Below are 22,216 nucleotides of genomic sequence, written 5' to 3' on the forward strand. Positions count from 1 at the left end.
CGAGTCGAAGAAAGACAGTGAGCCGGAGTTCCCGAAGACGTCCACGGTCCCTGCTGACGGAGAGCCTGGAGGCCAACGTTCCTGCGACCCGCCCAGCCGCGCCCCTGGAGGGACGTGGCTTGATCAGGTGCGTCAGCGTTTGCGAGGGAACCGGGAGACGGGCGGTGGTTCTGTGAGGCCGGGGGCACCGCTAGAGTGAATGAGTGTTGGGCGATTGACAAAGCCATAAACATAAAACAACACCGGCGCACCCTTGGTGGTAGATCCCCTCCTCACAATCCCCTACGAGAGAGTCTGGTGTTACGTCCCTCACACCCTTCCCCGCTGGAAAGGACCACGGAAAGCCATAGCCCTAAAAAGTGCTTTTTGTTTCTTTCTTTGCATATGCCATAAATCCTCCTATGTTGGCCCGGCTGCCCTGACCTACGCCTGGAGAGTAAAGGCCTCAAGAGAAGAGCGATTTGGTGGAGAACTTATCCCCGGAAAGGAGCCCATAGGAGACAGTCCTTTTGCTTCCTTTTTTTTGTTTTACCCGTACCTTATGAACATCTGGCTGTGATCCCGGTCCAATCTAGTAATAAAATACCAATACTTCAGGAAACCCCCGTGTGGCGCACTTTGCGACAGGCTGCTAGATGAGTATACACCGACTCCAGGACACTACGCTGGCCCTCTTAGTATTTCTTTTGACAAATCGGTGCACTCTGGGAATTGTAGTTTTTGTTTGTTTCAATTAAAACAACTGAACTAACGCATGTAAAATGAAAGAGTAAATATTCCAGAGGTCAAAAGGTAAAGAAAAGTGCTCTGAGGAATCAGCAAATCTTCTAGGTCACAGGAATAATGGGAGACTAAAGTAAAGGTCGCCGTATGCCGAGGAAAAACTACAAAAGGGCCCCCAAGGGCCAAACTGGGTTCAAAGTGTAGCAGAACTCGCAGTTGCCAGGCATAGTAAAAAAGAGCAACTGCCACTTTAAGGTAGAGATGGCAACCATGACCTAAGGCACTTTCTTATTGGGTCTCGCACTAGTGCAGAAATACTCTGCCCTTAGATCCAGCAGTGCCACGGCATTAGTGATTTATTAAAAGGGCTGGTAAATAGCTGCTGTTAACGTTTACTGGCACTGTAGGTTGAAGGGGACAGCCCAGCAACAAGTGCCACCTAGAAGCGCTTACTGGACCTTGGCACCCTCATCTGCCAATGCGTGTATGCTGGGTGCCACAGGGTGAGTCAGTTCCATGGGGGTGTCTCCCGTGAGCGAATCAGTTCTGTAAACACATGCACTCTCCACGTCCACCAGCCCAAGAGAGAGCCTGTACACAAACTGTTGTGCGCGCCACATCCTCCCAGTGTGCCTGGCAGGCCCCTCGCTCCCACCCTGACTCCTTGCTCCGTGTAAGTGGCTGCCAACGTGGAATACAAGCATTGGCAGGGCCAATAGGTCTCTTCTTTGTGACCTACTGGCTTTGACAATGGTTTTTAGCAATGCTGCACATGATCTGCAATGCTGTGCAGTGGGGCTAATATTTATACTTTAAAAAAAAAAAAAAGCATTTTAAGCAGCAACAGGTAACATTTTGCTGGTGTAACGCACACCACGCATGCACACCCTTACAAAATGCCATGCATTTTAATTACGGATACACGTTAGATCAGTAACTAAAAATAAAACAAAATCACGCTAAAGTATCTTTTTAAAGCAGGTAGTTGGGGGGGGAGCAGAAGCAACAAGGGGGAGTTGGGAGAACAGCGAAGCATCATGGGGAGGGTGAAAAGCAAAGCAACCACGATGGTGGGAGGAGTGGAAGCAACAAGGGAGAGGGTGGGCCGAACAGTGCAGAAACACGAGGAGAGTGAAGAGGAATGCCCGAGAAATACAGGACAGGATGCAAAAACAGGGGGAAATTCTGGAAGGGATGAGAAAGCAACGGGGGAGGCTAGAGGAAGCAACATGGAGTGCATGGGTCAGGAAAGCAATGGAGAGACAGAAACAGTCTGGGAACTGAGAGCAATACTGAGTACAGTGGAAGAGACGTACAGGAGTGAGGTGGCTCAAAAATACAGCACACTGTAATGTAGAGGTTCACACAAAAGATAAAAGTAGGGCTTGAAAAGCAACCTGTGGAAGCAGCGATGCAATCCTGTCACAGAGACTATGCTCTTTGGGAGGAACATACACGGGACTGAAAAGCTGAGACACAAATAACTAGCCCTGTGGTGGGGGAGGGACAGTTGTGAGAGGCGCCATGAGGAAACAATCTCTCTGCATGCTGTGGCGGGGGCGGGGAAGCGCATTCCAGGCGGGGGAGCGGACCCTTTGAAGTTTGATGCTGTGGCTACACGTGCACGCGCCAGTGGGCTGAAGCGCTTCCGAAACAGATTGCATGGCGGCACGATGCACGTGATTGTGCGCGTGCTCGCCATGCAATCCACTTTTGGGAGCACCTTGAAATGCCCCTCTTACTAGAGTCTCGCCTAGCGATTGCGTAAACGCAATAGCTAGGCGAGACCTAAAAAGGCAGCAAATGAGTGGCAATGCCAACCAATGGTTATCAATGAACGGTCTTTAAGCCCACTGTAGGTGGAAAATCTCTTTTAGCAGACAAATAGCTGGAGCTGCCTGGTAGACGAAACCTAAAAATTGGGGCCTCCCAGCACCTGCTTTCTTCCCTGCCCTCTTGGTCTCTAAGCGCCACCGACTACTCTATCTGCACGCAGCCATCCTCAGTGGATTGAAACCATTCCACAACAACAGCCCATGCGTGCGTGCGCATGAGTGGTGACCATGATTTTTTTTCTTATGCTTTAAGAAGAATCCTAACCAAGATGGCTTCTGCGCCTGGGCATGCATCATTGAATTTTAATTCTAACTTGCATAATGGTAAAATGTAGCCAGATGACGTCTTCTTGCAAAGTTGTACCTTGGTGCTCAAACATCATTTCACTTGTGAAGCCTGAATAGTTAGTCACAAATAATTATGCTTGCTATTTCATGTAGTTAGGGGATATCTTAGCGCACCTTGCTTCACGGCTGTTTTTAGAGTGCAGTCGAACTGATTTGCATATATGCGGTCCTCTTGGTAGATGTATCCCCAGTAAGTAGGAACAAGATAGTTTCAAGCAGTCCTATCAAATCTTTCGGACTTAAATACTAATAAAAATATTTTCTGATAAACACTTTAGGATGTTGGGAACAAATGATTTTCCCTGAACTGTTGTTTTTTATTTTTTTTGTTTACTGTGATTATGATTCTAAGTTGTGTATATTCTGTTAGTTTTGTTTGACCTTTCTGGGTTCTTTCCATCAAGTTTACTAATTGTTTTCTATCTTTTTCTAAAGGGTTATACGAGACCTGTTTTTAAACTACAACGGAGTAAATCAAATGACTGAGTTGAATTATTTAGATTCCTTTAGATATCATTCGCTCATAGTATTTGAGTCTCTGATATTGTGCCTGGGAGAATGTGCAGAACAGAACGAAGACACTGAACATGAATCTTTGTTAAACCTCACTGCTGACAACCAGAAAACATCTTCTGAAACTCAAAGTCTAATCAATTTTTATGCCAGTCTGAAAGAAGATTATGCAAAGAAAAAAAAACATACAAGCCAAGAAGTGCAAGTGCATGTAATAAACATATTTCTTTGTGTGGCCTTTTTATGTTTTAGCAAAGAAAATGATTTTGACCGAGACTCTGCTCATGATTCAGAAGATACTTCAGGCTACGATAGCACAGCTAGTGATCATTTGAGTAATAAAATGCCCCATTTGTCTCTGGAAAGTCTAATGTTACCATCCCAAGAACAAATTCGAAGAGCTGTAGACATTTGGGCTGTGTGCCAAAGGATGTATTTGCTAAGTGCAGTGTTCCAGAAACAGTTTCATAGGCTTGGTGGGTTTGACATATGCCACCGGTTAATTTTCATGATTATAGAGCAATTAGCCTCATCTAGAGAAAACCACAGTGAAAAACGTCCTCCTTTGGTTATTGAAAAGAAAAGGCTACATGAAAAGTCTTGCAGTGAATCTGTTTTGAATACTAGCACTTCTTACTTAGGAAATGAAGATTTGTTCAAATTTAACGGACTCCGTGGTTCAGACCAAACCACAGCAAAATCGGAACTGGATCAATTCAGCGCCTCTTCGAGCCATTTATCAGCTGTGGAACACTTTTCAATGGATGAATGGGAACCGCAAAAAAATGATAGAACTTTGAAAATGGAGGCTGATGGCTCACTTCAAAGCATAAGATTATTAGAAAGTCTATTGGCAATTGGTCTTCACAGTGCAAATACAAATCAACAAAGGATGGCTGCAGACCGGTCTCTTCAGGTACTATATATATATATATATATATTATTATTATTTTTTTTAAATGCTATTTATTTTAACCGCTTTATGTGTAAAGTAAGCGGAACATAAATCAATCCTAGATAGTCCACAGTCATTAATTGCGAACTAATAGCAAGGTCTTTCTTGGTGAGACATAGTAAAAATACATGCATATCTTTAATTAAACATTGCTGAGCATACGAACCGTTTCTGTCTTGAAGCCCTGGATGAACACATATGAGCTAAGCTAATTAAGTAAACATTGGGTGAAACGCAGACATCAAACGTCCTTGCAGGTTTAAATGTTCCACTTAGCCTAAATATGTTCTAGTCATTACAACCTTTGCATAGTGGTAGCATAGAGCTAAACGCAAACCTGATGGCTCATACAGAAGGGGAGGTATCACTCATGTACATAGTCTGAAGCTCTCGCCAAAACAATTTTAAAGGACTCATTTTAGGGCTGGCTTGACAACGCAGCTGTTGTAGACCTATGTGTCAATAAGAGCTTTCAGAGTACTACTGAGAGCGGGTCTTAGATTACACCCACATGTGGGATCCCCTGAGTACAGGACTGAAATGGGATGAAGATGTGTGCTTCTACTGAATAGAGGGCTTGTATTGCACTTTTTGGCTTGTGTCAAAGCTTATACTCAATACAGCAGGGCTGTGTTGGTTACAGGGGTAAGCCATTGTTCATGGCTATTGGCCTGATCTGTTCATTATGAAATATTAGGATAAAGGCAGTAGGCCTAGAATGTTTGTGAAAAGCGTATGCCAACGTAAGTGCATTTCAGGGTGGATTGTTATTAGTCTGTGTATTAAAGCCTGTAGAGAAGGATGTTACATGGAATCTCAAATTACAGTAGTAGGCAACGGTTTTGGTGTGTCAAACTGTGGGTATATGAGAATTGCTCTTTGAGAATCCTTGTTCGGCAATCTTAGTAGAGAATATTTTGCTTAGCCAACTGTCATTTTGTATACCTTTTGAAACTTTAATTGTGTGCCTGATGTTTGAATTGTGGGAAAGCTTGTGCTTAAAACAGTAGGCCTGAGTTGGTTGTGATAGCAAGCTGTAGGTCTTATTGGTGCACTGGGAAAAGTTGAATCCGATGTGATGGGTCTGATCGGCTTATGAAACGTTACAACAAAAGCAGCAGACCTAGCTTCTTTATTGTGAAAAGCATTTGTTAAAACCAGTAGATCTTTAACAGTACATCATTATACCATTGAATTACAGACTTTAGATAGGTATTTTGTTAAATGCAATCTCAAAGCTTACCTTCTAAAGGATACTTCTAACCACAGATTACTCACCTGTAGAATATCTGGAGTTGCCTGTCTTGGTCCAGAAGATTTAAACGGCATTGCTCTCTCCAGCAGTAAGTGTAACCTTGCAGCTCCTAATAGACTCTGTTCCACCACGTAAGCGGCAATAGAGCTGCATATAAGCTCCATCACTGTGCATCAGCGCCAGTTCCTTTCTTTTTGGGCCTTCCTACATGAATTTGGCACTCGTCCTAACTTTTCCCTGGTCAGATGACAAGTTTTTCTTACAAAATAGTTTTTACACTGTGCAAGGGAATTATGCTCCCTCCTAAAACTACAGAATTGAAGCCTTATTGAGAATATCCGTGACAGATCCCCACAAAGCGTGCCTCTGGCTTTTGGGTTCGGCACTCAACAAAATCCTGCGAGGAACTTGCCCCGTATGAATCCAAAGGCCATCTGCGAACACGAAGCCAAGCTGTATGTTGCCAAACACTGGAACGAGCCTTAAAAGTCTAGCTTAAAGTCTAGGGTGCAGACCTGTTCCCCGCTAGTCTGTTCCTGTGACAGTTCCTCTTTGCGGTCCAAGTCTCCTGGTAAGTCGAAGCACAGCACAGAAAGGGCAAGCAGGATTCGTCCTAGTCTTCCGCCACTTTCAATCAGAGACGACACATGGATAACAGGGAGCCTTGTTGTCTCTCTTCTGTTCTCCTGCTGAGGATCTGAGCCCGCAACTGATCCTGTTGCACCCCTGGGGTTCTCGGTCTGTCGGTGAAATCACAATGGATTGAGGCTTTTATACAGTCTATATTTCAAATTTGGGCACTCTTTGGCTCTCTCTGGTACACCTTCAGGCCTCATGGATCCACAAGGCCTCCAGGTGGGTTACTGCCAGTGGATCTGCCCTTGGCACACTGTGAGCCTGCCTCTGGTTCCCCTTCTACGCCAGAGCAGACTTTCAGTCCTTTACTGAAGTCTATGCCGGTTCGTTTGGCAACGGGACCAAATAACGATTCAATTTCCTATTGTCCTATTCGATGCTGAGCCAAATTAATCGTGGCCCTGACAGAGGTAGTGTCCCAAAGTTGTACTGACTCACAGAACCATGCCTTTGAGCCTCACCCCAGTACTCAAAATCTTCTAGATTTGGACTCTGATAAGAGTCAACCAGCCTTGGAAGATGACAGTGAAGATGAGGGAAATTATTTTCCCGACACTATGATAATGACAATTTATTCATGGACTTACAAGATTCCAGTGGGTTGGACGCTTCCCAGACACTAGGTTGCGTTTTCTGCCGGACCTTCAAAGGAAGTGAGTGCCGCCTTTAGCTTTGCCGTGGTATTGGATTTACAACTGGCAACTAGGGATCTCAAAACTAACATACTGACAGAACTTTTGGTACGTGGACAAACTTCCCCAGTCAGTATAACCTGGATTGACAACTTTATAGGCACCTGATATAAGCCTTGTTTATATTCACCAGTGAACAAACAGGCTGCCAGATGCTTCAGGCTGGCTCAAGGTGACCCTGACCTCTTGAAGCAACACTCTATACCAGAAAGTATGGTGGTTCAGACTATCACTAGTATAGTGAACCCCTAATTAATTCTTCATGACTATGCCAGACCGATTCAACATGGATTGAGGCATGTGGGAAGCATATGATGATCTTGGCCAGTCTAGCCCTCCAGTCAGTTAATGCCAGCTGTTTTCTGGATAGATATACGCATTCCTTATGGACTTGCTGAACGCCTAGATATGGCGGAGCGCCGCATCACTGTGGTGGAGGAGACCCAGACTGATGCGGGGGATGAGCAAAAGCGGATGGAGCGCGCTCTTGCGACCCTACAAGACAGAGGAGTTGGAGGCCCGGTCGCACCGATGCAATCTGCGCATTACTGGCCTGGCGGAGATCACAGCGATGGGGAACATGGAGCAGTTTGAAGAACGCCTGCTGACCTCTCTTCTGGGCGCCAACACTTTTTCTCACCTATTCGTCGTTTAGATGGCGCATTTCTCCCTCGGGCCACGGCCCCAACCTGGTGCCCCTACCCGGGCCCATCATTGCTAAACTTTTAAATTACCGGGACAGGGACGCTGCATTACGCAAAGCACGTGAACTGGGATCCTTGCGATATGAGGGATCGGACATTTCCCTGTTCCCTGACTTCACCTTAAAAGTGCAGGAGGCGCAGCGACAGTTCACCACACTGAAACGCAAACTGTGGGACCACCACATTGAATATGCCATGCTATATCCAGCACGCCTGAAGGTCCTCTTTGATGGGAAGCCTAGGATTTACTCCGACCTGCAATCCCTGCAAAAGGCCTTCCGCGATTGGGAGAAAGTTAACAAACGTTCCAACAGTCCACAAGCCTCTTCCTCACAGACTGCCACTACTGGGTCCCTGGATGATAATGACTGAGAGACTTGTGGTGTTTTATTTGTGTGCGATATATGCCTCCTTTTCTTACTGTTAATGCTGTGGCCATATGTTAATTTGTTCCCTGCTGGTCCGCTGTTGGCCTTGCTACGCGTATGGTGCTCTTAGTCATGCTCTATTGCTGCATAGAATTCTTTCCCCCTTGTGGAGCGCGGTCTCTTTTTGCCTTTATTGCTTTCCGATGGGAGTGGCCGGGGTGCCACACTACCTCACCATGACTTGCTTTCTTACTGTTGATCTGGGCCCTCCTGGGCAAGGTTGCTCTGGTTATTCGCTATTTCTTTCCGATTGCCTCCTTGAGGTCATGTTAGGTTTGATACTTGCAAGCGGTGTTTGAATAATGGGCTGGCTCAGTTTGTCTGGCCGGGCAACATCCGCCCCACTGCGTTAACCGCTGATCTGTTTTCAAAGGGTTTGGGATCTCAAGGGGTGGCGGGTGGGTATGCTTCTTCTTTGGGTTGTTTTATTGTGTTGATGGGGTGGGTTGCAGCTTGCCTTTGCAGAGTTGGGGTTTGCAAGGCGTGGGTGGGGGGTGGTCAGTGTTTGTGGATTGTTTCTCCTTTTTTTTCGTTTTGTGATGTTCAGATCGCAATTTGTTTTATTTTGTATGTGGCTGGTATGTATATCCTTTCTTTTCCCCCTGCTGTATGGAGCACGTGCGCTAATGGTGTCTTTATGGTCAATATCGAACTTGCTGTGGTGAAGGTTGAAACTCTTCTTGCTGGTGGCTGTGTTCAATATGAGTGAACGGCGAACTAGGTCCCAATCATCTGCTAGTCTGACCTTTGTGTCGTGGAATGTTCGAGGTCTCAATGACCAGCGTAAGGTGAGGAAGATTATGGCTTATTTAAAGCGCAAGGAGATTGATGTGGCGCTGCTTCAGGAGACGCACCTGCCTCTGGGCGCTGCGCTCCTTACTAGCAAACAGTTGGCTGGGGTCTCACATGCTGCTTGTTTTACCTCCCATGCCAGGGGTGTTTTAACTTGGCTTAACCCTAAAGCTGGTTTCAAATTGGCGCCTTTATTCACAGATGCTGCGGGTAGGTTTGTCATTTCCCACTGTCACAGCCCACAGTGGGAGTTCCTTGTAGTCAACTCCTACGGCCCTAATTATGACAACCCAGGGTTTTATCATTCCCGTTTTGATTTAATTAAAAAACATTATGCTTTGCCGATTTTCTGGACGGGGGGACATTAATTGTATAAGGGATACGACTGGATCGCTCCAGAGGCCCTGGCCGCCCCCTCTCTGCATCGGTGAGGGCGGTTCAAGATATTGCTCTGCAGCTTCAATTGGCAGATGTCTGGCGTTCTCGCTCTGCGGCCAGTGGGGGGTACACACATTACTCAGCACAGTATGATACCCACACACATATTTATTACTGGTCTTTCTCGCAATCCTTATTGCCTAAGGTGCTGAATTGTGCAGTCTTAGCTCGCTCTTTCTCTGATCACTCCCCGATTATGGTTACGATTGTGGTCCCTCCCCGTACTCCACCCCCGTTCTTCTGGCGATTCCCGCCCTATTCATTGCTGGACTCTGTTTTCCACTCCGAGCTGCATGAGGCTATTTCTGGGTTCTTCAAAACAAATGTTGGGTTGGTCGATTCCTTTGACAGTGTGGGAAGCATTTAAGGTTTTCATTAGGGGTATTGCTATTAGTAAACATGCGGGTGTACTCTGTGCTATTCGTGATCGGATTGCACTTCTGGAGACTCTGCTTTCTGATATAGAGTTACGTCTGCTTCACTCTGATGACCCTGAGTTGCGAGACCTGCTTAAGAGCACGTTGGCTGAATTCCATGATGCAGCGGACAGCGAGGTCAAGCACATGGGCAGATATGCTTACGCTAGGGCTTATGGCGAGACTGATCGGCCTGGCGGCTATGGCCCGTCAGCAACTAGACACGCATGATGTTATCGAGATGGAGGGTGACAATGGGTCGACCCTGACACAACCCACTGACATTAATACGCAATTCCTATCTAATTACCAGAAGCTATACAGCTCCAAGCTTGCCCCAAGTGATGACGACATCACTAATTACTTGGAATATATACAGCCTCCCTGGCTCCAAAATTGGCACAGGAAGTTTTTGATGAGGCCCATTGAAGTAGCGGAGATTCGTCTTGCTCTGGATTCGATGCGCGAGGGCAGTGCACTTGGGCTTGACGGCCTCACAGTCTCCTTTTATAAAGCCTTCGGCGAGCTCCTCATTCCAAATATCGTAACGTTGTTCCATGACATGGCTGCGTCTGGCATTATGCCCCCATCTATGCGCAAGGCATTAATTATTACTCTTTTGAAGCCCAACAAGGACCCTCGCAGATGTCCCTCCTACCGTCCACTCTCCCCGACCAATGTGGACACTAAGCTGTATGCGAGGGTCCTTGCTAATTGTCTATCTCCGCTCCTCTCACAACTAATTGGCCCTGAACAAGCTGGGTTCATTCCGAGCCGCATGCTCACACAAAATCTCTGCACGGTCTTTGGAGCGCTGCAGCATGTTCGCCAGGAGGTCAAGGCCGCCGCGCTTTTCCTCGACGCCGAAAAGGCTTCTGATTCCATCCAATGGAAATTCATATATGCGGTGTTGCGTCGTGTTGGGGTCGGTGCGGAATTTCTGCAAATGGTGTCTGTGTTATACAACTCCCCAGAGGCTCGGGTTCGCACGGGAGATGTGGTTTCCGCCCACTTTTCTGTCTGCCGTGGCACATGGCAAGGCTGCCCGCTGTCCCCGCTGCTCTATGCGATAGCTGTAGAGCCGCTGTTGCGGGCTCTGCGTGAATACCAGTCGCAGAGGGCTTCGCTTCCCCCATTATAACCTCATTGTCTCTGCATATGCAGACAACACACTTTTATACATAAGGGACCCGGAGACTCACCTGTCCCCTGTGATCAGGGAGGTTCTACGTTTTGGGGGGTTATCCGGCCTAAGGATCAATTGGGACAAATCCATTTTGTTCCCGTTGACGCCCACCACAGTGCAGTTTCCGTTTGAGTTCCACTCCAGTGGACTACTACGGGTGCGATACCTAGGCATTCAGGTTCACTCTGATGCTAAAGTGGTACTTAGGGCCAATTATGGTACACTAATAGGGAAGATAGGGGATGACATAGACAGATGGATACGACTCCCATTGTCTTTGGCTGGCAGAGTATCTTTAATGAAAATGGTTGTTCTACCTCACCTACTTTTTTTTGTTCCTGAAAATACCAATCGTGGTCACGCCGCAATTGTTTCGCAAACTGCTGTCCCTGATGATCAAACTGGCGTGGACCGCGAAGTCCCCTCGGGTCGCCTTGACACGCTCATGCTTCCGTTTGCCGCCGGCGGACTTAATGCCCTGAATTTCGAATTGTGTTTTAGAGCTGCGCAGGCCTCTCATGCCTATAGCTGGGTGCATGGTCCTCAAGAATTGCCTAATCTTCACATCGTAAAGGTTGTCGCTGCCCCCTACTCATTGCCTCGTCTCTTAATACGGGCCCCTATTAGACGGAGTGGTGTTTTAGACTCAATTAATTCCGTAGTTCACGCGTGGGATGCGCTTTTGAGATTATATGATGGGGCGCAGCTATATTCACCCCGTATGCATATCGATTGGTGCCAGTGGTTTGCACTTAGCTCCGATAGGGGTACCCTGGATTCCCTTCACAAATTAAGTATACATCAAATGTGCGATCTATTTCGTCATGGACGAATAGGCACTTGGGAGGATTTGGCAGGCACAGACGGCGTACACACAGCCCTCACCAAGTTTCACATTTTTCTTACTCTGCATGCTTTCAGGGCAGTGTTAGGGGATGATTTGCAGGAACCTTTGTTTATTCCCCCTTTGACAGTTTTATTAAGCGCTAAGTCCCGGTGTAAAATCATCTCCAAACTATATACTCTTGCTCAAAGCGAGAGGGCGTCCCCCTTAGCAATGTTAGGCAAGCGTGGCATTCTGATATAGGACCTCCCATCACAGACGACACCTGGTCTTATTGTTGCGAGGTCACTCGTAAGCTATCCCTAAACGGCCGCCACTGTATTGTTCATTTTAAGTTTTTAAACAGAGTTTATGAAGGGGCGTGGCCAAGATGGCGGCGAGGTAGGACACACTGTTCTTGGCTCCTGCCCGTCGCCCGCCCGTACCAGCACAGCACTGCTCCCTTGGGGCCCGAATAGCCTGAGGTGACCCCGTTGTGTCCTGCAGTGGGCACTGGACCCGGTTCGTGCCCGAAACCCCGACTGAAACAGCTGCCGCGAGTCACTGGCGAGAGACAGCACCAGCCGTCCCTCGACGGGGCGGCCTCACCAACGAGGTGGTTGGCGGACTTAACCACCGAGGCCAGCTCCCTGTCTCCCGGCTCCCTCATTACCGGCTTCCCGACCTGCTAATCCTCCCGGTGCTGGGACCGCCGTTCATCGGGCGACCCACCGGGAGGGCTGCGTCTGATGCCACCAGGGGAGGTCTTCCGGCAGCCTGCGCTGCGGGAGGGATTTGCTCCAACGCTGCCCTTAGCGCCTCATGACGCCACAGGAGTGAATCGTGGGGCCCCCGCTGAGCACGAACGACAGGCAGAGAGTGGACTTCGGGTCTTGCCAGTAACTTTGGCCGCAGAGATCCCCGGCCCGGAGTTCAGTCAGGCCCACAGACTACACGCAAGCCCAGGTGGCGATCTACTCGAGCCCCGCGGCCTCGGGGGTGCTCGAGCGGGCAGGCCTGGAGGCCCCGCACTGCCCTCTGGGAGGCCATTCATCGGAACACACAGCCTGCGACACCGCCGAGGGGGAGCCCCCGGGGGCCTTTGAGGATTGAAAACGGAAGTGTGATGACCCGGGATTGCCTGCAGGACACACGGTGAGCGACCTCAGCATCACTGTTAAGCGATAGTGGGGCATAGCCACGTGGACTCCTGGGCCCGGCTTGGGCGGCCCGAGGGCGGAGAGGGGGCAATTCCTGGGATCCCCCTAGCACACCCGCACCAACAGCCGCCCCTGCCCTGCGTGGACCTGAGGGGCTGTGAAGATATCTGGGGTGCCTCAAGACATGACGACGTGGCCTCACCTCCGCGGGATCCGGCTGGGACTCTGGCCTGCAGACGCCCGGGGTGAGGCTCTCCTCCAAGAGCGGGAAGCGGCAAGGCCTTGGCTTCTTGGGGCGGTGAGGAAGAGGGGGCGCAGAGGAATACGACACGAGCTGATGCGAATCCCCCTCTAGCAGACACAAAAGCGGGAGTACATACACGGATGGCAGTATAGAATACGGCAGCTCGTGGCCTGAAGGGAATCCGCCCCCATGGAGAAGCCGTCTTGAACCACGGCCATGGACGTACTGTAATGCCCAAAAGAGACGGAGCAGGGGGCATGCAGGATCGTCGGTGCCACAGCTTTCCATCGAGGCATCTGCCGGTTTCGCGGGCGTCCCTCCTTCCATTCCTTGCATGAGGGGCTGATCGCCAGCTCACTACCCAACGCCGGGAGCTCCCGGGCACACGCACAGCTTTGGACATAGGTCAGCTCTCCCCATAATTGGGGTATTCAGCTTGCTGCAGAGAGGAGGGCCAGGGGAGGCCGCAGAGAATACTCGCAAGCCCGACAACGCGCCAGGTTCCCCTAACCCACTGGGCCTTTCTCTGGGGGTAGCTTGTTTGATCGTCGGCTCAACACGGCACATACCAGATGGAGGCTGGACAGTATGTCCAAAACCTGGAACAATAAAGCAGAACCCCTTAGAAATCTTTGGCCGCTCACAATCCATACCAAACATGGCCACTGCGACTCCCGAAGCTGGAACCTCGAAGCCCTCCCCGGCCACCGGAGGTGAACCCATCATAAAAAACCTTCCTGGAGTCACTGTTCCTCACTCTTAGGGAGGACATACAATCGGTGAAGACGGAATTCGCCACGGAAGTCAGAGAGATCCGCAGGGACATGGATAGTGTGGGAGAACGAGTGGCCACTCTCGGAGAAAAGCGACGCTACAACATCTGAAATAACCCTACTCCAGCAAGAGGTCATCCGACTTCAGGACCAGAACGTGGACATTCAAACTCACATGGAAGACCTAGAAAATCAGTCCCAAAGACACAACATCAGGATCCGTGGAGTAAAGTCCTCAGAAGACACCCGTAATCTATTCACATTTACACAGGGCCTCTTCCGTCACATCCTGGGGGAATCACAGGACGCAGACATTGTTTTGGACAGGGTGCATAGAGTGGGGCCACCATGCGCCCCCAACGCTCCACCGGTGGACATCCTGGTGTGCGTCCAGGACTTCTAGATCAAGGAAGCCATCCTCGCTAAAGCAAGAACCCTCCACCCTATCTTGTTTCAGGGCCACTCTCCTCTGCTGTTCCAGGACTAGCCCTGATCACCTTGCAACGACGCCGGCAGTTCCGCCCGGTGACTGAGCACCTTCGCCAGCAAGGGATATCGTGTTCTTGGGTACATCCTTTTCGCCTTATCTTTCGCCATAATGGAAATCTCCACCAACTCCGCTCCTTAGCGGAAGCATGCCACATATTGGGCCTTGCGACACCGAGTGAAGACGATGACGACCGTAGCACTACCTCAGGACCTGAGACGTCCCCATCAGGATGGCAGCGCCAAGGCAGACTGCGATGTCACCGGCGATCGCACAACTCCGAAATTGCTAGAGGTCGACAAGCAGCCCTGACCGCAGCCACGGAGGTCCTGGCTGGAAAAGACTCCACCGCCAAATGATCACCCTTACAGCGCTGAACCCTCTGTTTGCCTATTTGCTGGATATGGGGGGGGGCGGCGGGGGGATTGCACCCTCCTCTTGATTCCACGATGGACCCCAACTTGTTGACTGACCAGTCGTCCCAGGACGGCGGACTATTTTTGCTCATTGAATTTGTCCGAACTGTTCTCAGTTTGGGGTGGTTTTTTTTTTCAATGTTTTTTTTTTTTTCCCCTTTTTCCGGTTTGTTCCCCTCGTCCACGGATCACCTGCTAGCGCGCCTTGATACTCTCCTTGCGCTGCACACCTGGAACGCTCCTGTTGCACAAGACATGGCCTCCACCTCTCTCAAACACTAGATGACAAATAAACCACTCAAGATTTTAACACTCGATGTACGAGGCCTCAATAACCCAACCAAACGCAGAGCTGTTCAACTATCTGGAACACGCCACTGACGACATTGAGGGCGATGTGGCCATTGCGGAAGCCTTTCGAGCTCCGATTTACTTGGAGGCTGCACCAATACCCACTCTTAATCCGGCACAGGCCGCCCACTTAGAGATATAGGGACGGAGGAGGTGATTGCGGCGATGCTCCGGCTCGGTAAATCGCCTGGGCCAGATGGCTATTCAGTGGCCTTCTATAAAACCTTTTGCAACCAGGTTGCCCCTCTGTTGCGGGACTTGTTCAACACCTTCACACAACAAGGAGCGATCCCTGAGGAAATGCTAGAAGCATCGATTGTATTCATCCCGAAGCCCGGGAAGGACAAAACTCTCTGTAGCTCATACAGACCAATCTCCCTCCTAAACATAGATATTAAACTTTATACGAGCATCCTTGCAACCCGGCTAGCGCCCTACATGCCCCAGTTAGTGGAACCAGACCAAGCAGGCTTCATACCACGAAGGCAAACAAGTGACAACACAAAGAGAGTACTGCACCTCATTGAGAAGGTGTCTCGCACAGATGGGGAATACATGCTACTGGCCATCGACGCGGAGAAAGCCTTCGATAGGGTGCACTGGCCCTATCTCGAACAAGTCCTGCAGCGCTTCAGTCTTGGAGAGAAACTGCGCACCCACATCCTTAATTGCTATTGCTCCCCCAAAGCCACAATCCGAGTTAATGGTCAGACATCATTCCGATTCCCCATCGGTAGAGGTACTCGGCAGTGATGTCCCCTAACTCCCCTCCTTTTTGCACTCTACATGGGGCCACTGGCACTGAGAGTCCGACACCACCCCCTCATCACCGGGATCTAATTTGGTGGAGATGTACACACGATTAGTTTATATGCGGACCACATCCTGCTCTCTCTCTCTCTCTCAGTAGTCCGGCCCAGGCACTACGGGCTCTTTTTGTCGAACTACACTGTTTTGCACAAGCCTCTGGTTTCAAAATCAGCATGGACAAATCGACTGCTCTTAATATTTCTCTCTCTCCCCAACCACGTTAGCCCACATACAGGAAGAACACCCTATTCAGTGGTCCTCCACCACGATCCCATACCTAGGGGTGCAATTAGGTTCCACCATACAGGCCACTGTCACAGCCAACTACGACAGGCTCCGCACCCACATCCGCAAAGAATTGGGCCAATGGAAATGCCACCCCCTCTCCTGGCTGGGCTGAATAGCAGCTACCAAAATGACAATACTCCCCCAGATCCTCTACCTCTTTCAGACCCTCCCCCTACGCCCTCTTGCTGGCTGGATTCAACAAACCCAGTCGGACCTGGCACGATTTATATGGCAAGGTCGCAAGCCGCGATTTAAGAACGCAATCGCGATGCTGCCCCCGGAGCGGGGAGGAGTGGGGATCCCTTGACCTACAGCTCTATTTCTACGCTCCGCAGCTCCGCTACTTGGTGGAATGGAACCGTCTGGACTCCGAAAAGCACTGGCTGATCCAAGACCAGGCGGTAGCGGCCAGGCCCCTGCAAGGTATTCCCTTTCTCCGTAAGATGCATAGGCCACCCAATCTTTATCCGTCTTACATCACGAGCATGACCATGGAGGCCTGGGACTGCACCGCTACCACCCACGAGCTGACGTCATTCCCTTCCCCTCTAACACCGCTGTTCAATAACCCGGACTTCCACCCAGGCGTGGACCCTAAGGCTTTCACGAACTGGCGCCCCACCCCGTGTCGATCCCTTGGACACCTGTTTGACCTAGAGGGATTCATCTCCTTCCCACAACTCAAAACACATTACGGCATCCCAGAAACGGAGCGACTGCCCTATTTACAGCTTAGGCATTGGGCCCTTCAGCCGCAGGTTAAACCTGGCGCTCAGCGTCTCTTAACCCCATATGAGAAATGGCTGATTACCCGATCCTCTGATAAAAAGCTCATTTCTGATCTCTATAAACCTTTATTAACAACTTCTGCACTCACATACAACGCAGGACAGACACGCTGGGAGCGGGAGTTAGGTAGGACACTATCCCGCAAAGAATGGGACGGCATCTATTATAGGGCTCGACACTCAGCATACCATGCAGGCCTCACTGAGACACTCACCAAAGTGGCCACCTATTGGTACTACACACCAGAGCGCCTTCACCAGTTTGACCCCCATCTCAGCGCTCTGTGCTGGAGAGGTTGCGGGGAGGTGGGCACCCTAGAGCATCTTTTGTGGAGCTGTGACCGCACCCAACCATATTGGACCCCAATCCTTGATGAAATGATTCTCACCTCAACACTCAGCTCCCGTGCTTCCCGGCGTACATCCTTCTGGGGCTCCCCAACCCGATAACATATCCTTTGAAATCCCGAAGGGGCTGACTAATTGCCATCGCCCTGGGAGCGGCCCTCCAGAATATACTGGCGCATTGGCGCTCTCCCCAGCCTCCTCCACACTCAGGCTGGCTGCAGAGACTGTGGATGATACTAGGAATGGAGAAGCTCAGTCTCACACTAGCAGGCAGGGGGGCGGAGTTCCCGGGGCTGTGGCGTTCCTTCCTGACGTTGCTCGTAACTGAATTCCGGGAGTTGACATGTCCACGATACCTCAGGCTTCTCCGCCTGACAGACACGCAAATCCCACAGGAGCGTTACTCCAAAAAGCCACGATAACACCCCGTGCTTTTGATCTTTTCCCTTTTTCCCCTTTTTCCCCTTTTTTCCTATTTTTTCTGTTTGGACGAGGGGGGGAGGTGGGGGGTGGGACAAGGTTTTAGATTATGTTCTGTTTCCTCAGCTCCTGCTGAATGTTTTCTCCCACAGACCCGCTCCATGCATATTGCTGGGTAATCCTATCATTAGCGACACTTGGTGTCTGCATTGCAATGACTCTGAGGAGTTGGGGGTCTTGTTACTCTTTCCTCTGTCTGAAATCAATAAAAGATTTAAACCATAAACAGAGTTTATTATTCCCCTTCACGTCTCTTTAAGTATGGTCTGAGGGAAACTGACAATTGTGAGAGATGCTTTGCCCCGCACGCAGATTTTTTCCACCTAGCATGGCAATGTCCTTCAGTGTTTCATTATTGGGAATTAATTTTCCAGAAGCTCAACAATATTTTAGGGCTATCCCTTGTTCCGGATCCCCTGTTAGCGCTTCTTAGCTACACTAAACCTCTTAAGAAAGCAGCGCGCAAATTGGTAGCAATGGGTCTCCTACTTGCAAAACATCGGTTAGCGATGCGATGGTTGAGGGGTCCGGTGCCTACAGTTACGGAGTGGGAGCAGGACATGGTGTACTGTCACACCCAATCTGATGTGTACAATGAATTGCTCCCCCCTTGTAATCGACCAAAGAGCTTTTGGGTTATGTTTGCGCAAAATCATGCTGCTCGTCAGCCTTCACCTGAGGTTCCTGGGGACTAAGCTGTGACAGTCTGTACTCTTTATATCTTTAATGGATACGTTCTGCATATGCAATCATCTGGTTCTCTTTGAGGACTAACCTCCAACTCCTTCGCAGCTCTTGATGTTACCCTGGCCCAGCCATAATATCTTCCTATTGATGTACTGTTTACGTGCTTAATATGCCATATGCGCCTTCACTGCCACTATATTCGATTTCCCCGTGCTCTAGATTGCAACTTTTGACATATTTGTTTTTGATTTTCGTGATTCACATTGTTTTGTTTGATTTTGTACTTCTTCTTTTGGTTTATTGTCTGATTTCTTTTTCTGTATTTGTACTAAAATAATAAAATACAATATAAAAAAAAATAACATTTCTCCCCAACACATCTTCCTCCTTTATAATAACAAACAATAAGTTCAAGTTTCAGTATTGATAGAACATTTATATATACATCAGTTTTACAACCTACACCTACATTCTGATGTAAAATAAATATTTATCTTTTCTATATTATGAACAACGCACTTACATATGATTAATCATGAATACATACAACATGTAACTCTTAAATACATCTTCTACATCAAAGTGTAATAATGGAATTTATTAGGTAGGCTTGTTTTCCTCAATGAGGTTTTCCACCTTTCCTTTTCATTTCTCACATCACTTGTGAAATCCATCCTTCCACATAACTTAGCTTTGCCATTGGAAAAATAGGTTATAGCTATTTTATCTCTATTCCACCATTTACCATCCTCAAACTTCACTACACTCTTATTTACTTCTAATACTTTTTTAGGATCAGAAAATTTGGGCTTACCCTTTGGTATAATTTGTGGGCGTTTCACTCACATATTCACCTACAGCCACCTTCAACTCCTTTTTACCCTTGCCCACGTACTTGTTTTGCGCTTTTACTCCTTTTTTCTCTACATCCTCAATTGTTTCTCTAGATATGGCAAATTCCCCCATCCGTTCTCTCAACATTTAGGAAGCTGGCACACGTCCTCTCAATAGTACAAAGGGTGATACTTCTGTATTGGCATTCGCGGTGGTGCAAACCACCCACAACAGTTTCCTTAATTCCAATTTACAATTTAACCTACTGGCCTTAGCGACTTGTGGAAACGTGTAATATTTTACGTTAGCATAAGCAACAGTCATTTTGGCTGTGGCATCCATTTTGCTTCCTTCATAATTCTTTCGTCCTCTGCTGCTCGCCTTTTCACTCTGCTTGAGTCATCTATTTTAGTTGACCTCCTGACATGGCTAAGCAATTTAAGTGCTGGGGGTTTGTAGCTGCCAGTGCACCTGGCCCCAGATGTTAACTGTTGAGCATTTACTGCTGCCATAACCATTCCTGCTCCCCCTCTCACTTTGCTGACCACATAGTCATCTATTTGCCCTTGTTTGCCAATAGCCATTTCTGTGTTTAAACTTTTTCTTTCCATTTCTGTCCACATGCTTCCATTGCAACTTGACTGTATAAAAGGATGATGGTTTGTGAATCCAGTGTGCCTCCTCCTGCAACACTTGAGTGTTGTGTGGATGTGGTCCCACTCATGAGTGATTAATAAACTTATTTACTCCAACTCCAGTGCCAATCTCTCTTTTGTTAGTCTTCGGACTCGTGGACGAGAGGGTGACCCTGCACCAGTGTACCCACTTTTAGGCACATTTCCACAGTTGGCGCCCAGTACGTGGGGCCCCATCGGTGACGGGGCCGTCCGCAGGAGTGGTCTTGGCGGTGTAGTGATGATTGCGATCTATATACGTACAATGCTAAGTTAGCACAACCGCGTTAGATGTTAGAAAGCCATCTTGCCGCTTTTGCACACAACACTGTAGTTACATGTTATTAATTGAGAAATGCTTGCTCGACTTTGCTTCACATGAGAACTGTCTGTTGTTCACATCCCAAACAGTTAGCAGCGACCTTGGTCTGAACATTGTGTAAAGAAACAGTCTGGGTCGCTCGACGGTGCATGTTGTTGGGTTCAGGTTGATCGGCCCACTATTTAGCCAAAACACGCACGCAGCTGCAAATACCTGAAAGTCGGGTGCTTTTAATATTGCAGTGTTGCATGTTTTTCAACACATTCGGAAGAAGAGCATTCCCAGGAGCAGAGTCTAGCTGATCCTGTGATGTGATCCCACTAAGCTGATCTTTACGGTATGGGGTTCCCCATTCAAGCCTAGAGACCTTTTATTAGTCTAATAATAATATTAGTTTATTAGCGAAAGGAAGGTGGCTGATATCCACTGTCATTTTAGTATGATTATTCCTTTCACTTTCTATGGTATTGTAACTATGCTGATGGTTTTGATCTTAATCATTTGTCTGCTTATGTTAGCCAAAGTACTGCATCTTAGGACACGAGGTTTATAAAATAAACTCTTTAAACTTTACCGTGTCTCTGTTTATTCTGTTGTGGACTGATATGAGATTAATTACGAACAGGTATTTCTGATTCCCACCATTCCTGAGAATACCCTAAGTCGCTTGTTCTGGGTTGTGTATACATTGGGACCGCCGAGATAAAACTCGGATAACGAATGGGACACTGATTCTGGTCGGATAAGGGGTTCTGGGTTCTGAGGTGAGTTTTTGGTACACCACAATTCACTGAGGTCCTGGTTTCCTGTGCATAGTTCTGTGCATAAGCAGAATCCCTGCAACAGCGGAGGATCTAAATATTACTGAGGATGCGCACTGCATGAGGAGACCCTTGTCTTTGCAGGCTGACGTGACTTTTCCGGTTTTCCCGATTTGACCCTCCGGGTGGTGGCAGGTCTCGACTGGGGATTTCTTTGGCGTAAATCTGCAGTGACCACTAGGTCGACCAGAGATCGGCAGGTGGGAGTTGGAGACTTCTATTTGGTAAGCGGCACTCTTGATTTGTTTGGCTAGGTTTTTGTTTTTGGTATTCATTCTTTGCAAAGACTGAAAGGTAATGTGGTGATTTTTCTCCTTCTGGAATATTTGTTTGGAGTAGTAATATTTTAAATATACTTGTGAAAACATACTTGTTCTCAGCACACTCGTAAGTGATGTTGCTGCTCTTGTGGTATCAAGATTAGTTTGGAACAAAGTCAGCCAGCTCCTCCAGAACAGACGCCCTATAGAGACATGTCTGTCAAATATGGTATTTCTTCCATAATGTATTATTCATTGTGAAACAAATACACAAAGAAAGAGTGATTTGCAATGGCCAGTAGTGGATGGGTCATTCGATTCTAAAAAGGTTCAATATGTAGAGCAGTGTTTATTTAAGAAAAAGTAGACCGGATATATTTGATTGTGTGCATATGTGGGATAAAGAAGTACGAGAGAGAGCGAAGAGAGCAGAAGCTATAGCAGAAAAAGAACAGCGGAAAACGATATATCAAAAAGCGTTATAATAAAAAAATAAAGAAATGAATCAAAAAATAGAAAAAGATAGAGAACGTCGATTAGAAGTAAATGGCCAGTACCCTATTAGGTGCCCTATCAATCAGCTACTTAATACGCCTCAGGATGATTGCATCCTATTAGAACACCCCCCCCCCCCCCCCCCCCCCCCACCCCTGTATAAATTTCCTACTCCAAGTGCCCCTGAGGATGAGGTTTCTGACAAGGAGCATTTGTCTTCAGAAGAAAAAGATA

General features: G+C 48.2%; 1 protein-coding gene across 3 annotated transcripts in view; it reads left to right on the forward strand.

Annotated features, from left to right (window-relative positions):
* Positions 1-22,216, forward strand: part of LYST (lysosomal trafficking regulator) — a 3,752,809-nt gene that overhangs the window by 514,559 nt on the left and 3,216,034 nt on the right. For all 3 annotated transcript variants that reach the window (XM_085611970.1, XM_085611971.1, XM_085611972.1), the window contains exon 5: positions 3,342-4,335. In XM_085611970.1, the coding sequence (XP_085468096.1) occupies positions 3,342-4,335 (994 nt within the window). The remainder of the gene's footprint in view (positions 1-3,341; positions 4,336-22,216) is intronic.

Source organism: Triturus cristatus, chromosome 6 (assembly GCF_964204655.1).
Source record: "Triturus cristatus chromosome 6, aTriCri1.1, whole genome shotgun sequence".
Classification (NCBI taxonomy): domain Eukaryota; kingdom Metazoa; phylum Chordata; class Amphibia; order Caudata; family Salamandridae; genus Triturus; species Triturus cristatus.